This window comes from Bactrocera dorsalis, chromosome 2 (genome assembly GCF_023373825.1).
Source record: "Bactrocera dorsalis isolate Fly_Bdor chromosome 2, ASM2337382v1, whole genome shotgun sequence".
Taxonomy (NCBI): Eukaryota; Metazoa; Arthropoda; class Insecta; order Diptera; family Tephritidae; genus Bactrocera; species Bactrocera dorsalis.
The window spans coordinates 8,911,698-8,917,901 of record NC_064304.1 but is presented as its reverse complement, the minus strand read 5'-3'; the positions used below and the strand labels follow the sequence as shown (position 1 = coordinate 8,917,901).

Genomic DNA, 6,204 nt, shown 5'->3' with positions numbered 1-6,204 from the left:
TGACTCCCATAAATGAAGCTGTGATTAGGAGTGTCTCTGCGACGATAATTAAGCCTTTATGATATGGAAAGCATTGAAGGGTTTAAATTCCGAAAATAGATAACGGTTAATTAATTATTTTGATATGTAAGCTTATATAAAGGGTGATCCAATCGAGGTGCTCTACTTTTTTAGAGAAAAAACACAGAGACTTCTAATTGGGGAACGTTTATTATCATTCGAAAGCACATTTTTTGGCATTTATTTTTTGAAGATTAATACTTTCAAATAGTCCATCCGTTGAGTCCAATTTTCGTTGACTCGTTCGACCATTTCGACTAGTAACTGACTGTAACAAGCGACAGCAAGTTTTATGGAGTTTAAGTGAAGTGTTGTTTGTAGTACTCACAAGAATATTGCAAATCGGATTGCTATAGCATATAGTTGTTATACAAACTGACCGCTCAAAATCAAAATCAAGATCTCAATATATTTTTATACCCCTTTATTCTAGATGAAAAGATACTGTGTAGGGTATTAAAGCTTCGGTGCAACCGAAATTATGTTTAAAGCTTGGGTTAATTACCGTTTTTTCATCATTAGCCTAGCAATTATTCTCCAGAAAATCTTAAATTTTAGAAATAATTAAAATATCGAACAAAGAATTTGTCTAAAATTTTATATTTCTAACTAAATTTCGAGTGTGGAATCGCTGCGAATGTTGAAAAAGGCTTGCGGTGATTCAGATTTGTCAAAAACACAAGCCTACGAGTTGTACAAAGACCTCAAATCCGGTCGAGAGATCGTTGAAGACATGTCTCGTTCTAGACGACCTTCGACCTTCTTAAACTGATGAAAAGGTGATTGAAAAGTATTAGAAAGATTGCAAGAGACTTCAGCATCTCTGGCTAGTCCGTTTGAATGATTTTGGTGAATAGTTTGGGTATGAAATGCGTTCTTGCTCGACTCATCCCGATAAAGGTAAATATTTTTCAAAAAGAGTACCGTAAACAGGTTTCTTTGGACATACTTGACAATCCTACATTCATGGGGAGGATTATAACTGCCGATGAGATATGGGTTAATGAGTTTGACATGCAAAAAAGTCAAGAATGATTGGAATAGAGACTAGGCAATAACTATTTCAGAAAGTATGAATGCTCGCAGAGATAAATATAATCTGCGCAGTAGACATACAAGACAGCTGTCCTTCTAGAAAAATTTCTTGCCTCCAAAAAACACCCTATATAACCACAATAATTTGCACATACCCAGTAAACAATCGCGTTTGTAAATAAACTTAAAATAAACTTACACTGGTAAACCTTTTCGTTACAAAAAGTTTACGTTTTTCATTACAAAACAATTACAAAAGACTTGTAAAGAACCAAAACGTTACATTACTTTGGGCTTTTTCGCATACTTGTAAAATCGCTTATTTTTAAACTTAAAAGTAAGCATTTATTAAATTAATATCCAACCGCTTGTAAGTTTATTTTCAAATGTATTTGTAAACGTGTTGTAATGATTTTATGTAATGGTAGTAAAATAAATCGCATGATATATTTTTAAAGATATATAATTATTTTCTTTATTAGTTTTAATTAATTTAATATTATTTATTATATATACATATGTACTTATACTAAAAATTAAAAAAATTCTTGATAAGTTAAATTAAACTTACACTAAAAATTAAAATTTAAAAAACATTCTTTAAAAATGAAATGATAGAAAAATAGTTAGGTAAAATAATTAATTTGCTGCATTTTGGTGCTTCCGTTTTTGTCTATTTTTGGCAAACTGAAAAATCGTCTTGGTGCCACTTATATATTCAGTGTCATTGCCCTTCACTTCATGTAAGAAGACATCTGAAATTTAAATTAAAAATATATATAAGTATATAAGTACACATGTAAATATAAAGTTTATTAAGTTTTATTATCGGATAGATTTACCTCGGATAGCCATAGATACTTTTAAGACGCGGACAGGTTTTTTGTCTGACGTTCCACTCCAAACAAAATGTTGAGCACATTCATCGGATACCAATGAGCGCCAAGCTGTTCTGACGAATTTCGCTCCTGTGTATTTAATATTTTGCATAAGTTCCGATTTCTTCAAAAAAAGGAAATAGTAAAATTGGCTTTCAAACAGTCAATAAATATTTACTTACAAATTTAGCATATTCTTCATCCTTCTGGAGTAAACTCTCCAATTCCATAAATTGCTCCACTGTGTTTAAAGGTTCCGCTGGCATAATCCTTTTTGTTGGAACATTGTCTCTGCTATTCCTCAACTCTGCGATATCTCGCCGCAAGCTTCTCACCTCCTCGACGATTCTTCCCATAGATTTGGATACAGCTGCATCAATGGTGCTTTGAATTGCTGCAAAAAAACATTTTCTTTAAAAAAAATTTTTCAAATAAATAATTGATATTGACTACCTTCTAAAAATGTGGGATCCAGTGTATAGCTATTAATTGTTCTTGCTTCTTCGACTATGATGTGGTTATTTCCGTTTTGGTTGATGGATGTTTCAAATTGCAAATGCACTCCATCGGTATTTATTTGGGCTATTGGTTCTTGGGAGTTGTATGTGTATGATTTATTGGCGGACATTTTTTATTTTATTTTATTTATAACACTTCTAAATAATACTTATATGTAAGTAATTTTTCAATTAATTATTTTTAATTATTAACTTTTCCACTGTTTTATTTAAAACGCACGTCTTTACATCTCACAAATTCAATAATTATGAACTGCGATCACTCAAAAAAAGAAAAACAGTCGTCAGAGAGTCGGCGAAAAAACTAACGGGAAATGGTAAACGGTTGGTTTACTTTTTGTGTTTACATGTAAACTGATTTGCAATGTTGCATCATAAGTTTACATTTATGTTTGTAAGTAAACGTTTTTTCAACGCATTTATTTTGAAGTTACATATATAAGATAAGTAAACTTATAATTAAACTTATTTCTCACATTTGTAAGTAAGTTTACTCAAATGTTTGTAGATAAGTTTATTTTAGCGCAGATTTACGAAACATTTACGCAATTGTTTATTGGGTACTTGTGAGTACATTTACAAGTATGTTTACATGTATGTGTTTATTGCCCATTTCACGACTATGAACAACCTATTAAACCGAAGTTATTAAACCAACCAACTTCTGCGCGCTTCTCATTGACTTTCTAATTAACTTCGAGATAATAAAAAAAAGTGGAAAAGTCATAACGGCACATTACGCGCACAAAATTTGCTTACAGCATTTCCCCACGATTTGGCATTGGCTTTAGCTGTGGATAAGGCTTTGTGGAAATTACGATAGTAACAGACCGACAAATGAACGTATTTGCACAATTTTAAATGCCATAAATTTTTGTGTGTGTCGATATGTACATATATTTTATTTTATTACTTTTGGCAGTGCAAAAAATCAACTCGTTTGTATGTCCGCATAGCTACATAACTCAATCCAGTATTTGCCAATTTAGCGGTGAATAATTGAGGCAAGCGAGCAATGCCACGAATATTAATGAGCTGTTTTGCAAATAACAAATAACAAAAAACAAAAACAAATTATTCCCGCATATAAATAATATATAAACAAAGATTTTTGTGTGTTAACAAAAAACTGCATTTAAATGGCCATAAATTGACCCGTCGATATTTCTTGCAGCAATAAACAAATAAACAAAAATCTCTTCGTGCACTGAACCTTGCATTTAAATTGAGAACTTTTTTCTGTAAATTATTATTGATAATTTCATTAAGAGCAGACGTTTTTAAGTAACAAAAAAATAATACAAAAACCAAAAAATTATTTTATATACCGAAAAAAGCTTAAAAAATGTTGAAATGATAATGTTTAGGTTATGCTTGTCTTTTTTTCTGTGACTTTGTTTCCGTTTGAAGTTAATGGAGCGTTAAGAACACGAGTCATTTTTCGCAGCGAAAATTTTCACTTTTATTACATTAAATATATAGCGACGCATTTTTAATGCAAATAATATACCACACATCTTCTCATATGACATGACACATTCATATATAATATTTCTGCCCGTATATTTGTATGATTTTACTAAAAAATATTGTTTTCTTCATATAAACAGCTTTTTTCTCGTTTGTGACAAGTTAGTTATTTCAACTGTCGTTAACGAACAAATTAACTTTGACCCACTTGCTGCCATTTGCTCCATAAAACATCATATGTACATACATATGTATGTATTTAAAAGTTTTCAACTCGATTTCAATTGTAGAACTGTCACATTTACAAAAAAAAAAAAGAACTGGTTGCCTCTCATATTCATGGTCAACTTTTATTTTAGCTCAATTTTCATACAGTCGGGCTTTCTATTTTCCACTGGTTTTTATGGTGCAATTATTTAAATATGTACCAGTGTCTGCATATGTACATATGTTTGATTGCAATTATTTGTATTAAATTAAAATAACTGAGTCCAATTGGCGATCATTTCAACTAATTTAATTATTGTGTTGATTCCGGGTTCGAGTATGTCAAGAAACACCTGAAAAACTTGTCCGTATAGGAGGTATGTATATAGTAAATATTACTGCTCGTTCTTAAATGTGGGTTCATTAAATGTGGCAACAAGCTATTAAAATATTATATTTAGATATTAGAAGTTTTATATGTATATATTGGAGTTTAATAGATAATGTATGTGCATAAGTTTGAGCTTAGTATTAGTAAAAATATTTATTTAGAAATGAACTACAGCTGATCTCTGGGAGATCTTCTCATAAAAGACGTTTTGCGGTAACCATTATATCTCTGAACTGAATCTTTTGAAATTTAAAAAACAAACAGATTTCCTTAAATTAATGTTAAATATATTAATTAATCGAAGGAATAAGCAAAATAAAATTTTATGACAAAATGGCCGGTTTCTAAAAAAACTTCGATTTTAGACCAAAATTTCGGTCTAAAATTTATTTATTAAGTTAGGTGCTTTAAAATACGTTTTTTAGTCTCGTTAAAAAAAGTTAACTATCAATCTAAGTCAAGGGCATAAGTTCCCTTTCAAAGAAAAATGAAAATGCAAATTACCTAACGAATGGGAAATTCGCCAACTATTCTGACAACCAGAAGAAGAGACAACTTAGTCGGTTTTCTCACATATTGAGCTACTTTAAAACTATGTAATATAGAAACACTGTAATTGAAGAGGGAAAGTACAATGTATCAAACTTAGTTAAATATGTTTTTTCTCAAATAGTATAGACTTCATATTTTTAAATGTTGGGGCTCTTGAACAGTTAGGTAGTGTAGTACGATTTGTTCTTTCCTTCAAATAGGCCTCAGTTTCGGCGATCACATCTTCGTTCGACGAAAATTTCTTCTCAGGGAGCATTCCTTTGAGAATTGAGACAGGAAATAATAGCTGAGGGCCAGATGTGGAGAATACGGTGGATGCGGAAGCAATCTGAAGTCCAAGTCATGGATTTTTGCCATCGTTTTCACACACTTGTTACGAGGTGCATTGTCTAGGTGAAACATCACTTTTTTCTTACTTCACATACGACCGTTTTTCGGCGGTTTCGTCCTTCTAATAGTTCATTAACGCTATGCAATAGTTGCTATTGATGGTGCTTTCTTTTTCAATAAAAATTACTCTATGCACATTCCAAAATACAGATGACATACGAGGTTTGACAATTAAGTAATGAGACTGATTTTATTTCCGCGCTTGTGGTAAACCTGTGACCGTGAAATTCTTTTTCTCTTTTTCCGGCATCCCTCCCCTCACCATTGATATATTTACTTATGTACCATAGCTCCAGCTTGTTTAGTTCGTCTGCTGCGTTGAGTAGACGTGTGTTTGTAGTGCTCGTCGCGATAAAATTTTGCGCCAGATTGGGCGAAACAGCTTCGGAAACGTACGCTAAAATTGTAAGAGTGTATGGTGATAGTGCTCTTGGGTGTGCTCACCTCACAATGGTTGTATCCGCGCGCCCCCGCCCGGAAAAAGCTCGCATGAGCTAGTCGAAAGTGAAAACGATGATTATTGCCTTTTTTGAAAGCCGTGGAATAGTCCACAAAGAATTCGTTCCACCGGTGAAAACTGTGAATCAAGTCTACTATTGCCAAGTACTCGAAAGATAGCGAAAACGAGTCAACAGGGTGCGTCCAGACGTCGCTCGTAACTGGATCCTTCATCACGGCAACGCGCCGTGCCACACCGCCCTCA

The 6,204-nt window shown here is 32.5% G+C and overlaps 2 protein-coding genes across 2 annotated transcripts in view; one reads left to right on the top strand and one right to left on the bottom strand.

Moving 5' to 3' along the window:
- Positions 1-6,204, top strand: part of LOC105233745 (uncharacterized) — a 38,618-nt gene that overhangs the window by 22,069 nt on the left and 10,345 nt on the right. The gene's annotated exons all lie outside the window — the stretch shown is intronic.
- On the bottom strand, positions 1,657-2,964 carry LOC125776296 (uncharacterized). Its single transcript, XM_049447855.1, has 4 exons — positions 2,427-2,964; positions 2,156-2,367; positions 1,938-2,097; positions 1,657-1,850 (listed from the first exon to the last, which is right to left on the bottom strand). The coding sequence occupies exons 1-4, from the start codon at positions 2,599-2,601 to the stop codon at positions 1,735-1,737; spliced, it is 663 nt and encodes a 220-aa protein (XP_049303812.1). The 5' UTR covers positions 2,602-2,964; the 3' UTR covers positions 1,657-1,734.

Excerpts from the sequence above, each read along its gene's own strand:
- LOC125776296 (XM_049447855.1), bottom strand. The coding sequence starts at position 2,601 with ATGTCCGCCAATAAATCATACACATACAACTCCCAAGAACCAATAGCC. Across the intron at positions 2,368-2,426 it reads GGATCCCACATTTTTAGAAG|CAATTCAAAGCACCATTGAT; the intron begins GTAGTCAATATC and ends GTTTTTTTGCAG. Across the intron at positions 2,098-2,155 it reads ATGAAGAATATGCTAAATTT|AAATCGGAACTTATGCAAAA; the intron begins GTAAGTAAATAT and ends CTTTTTTTGAAG.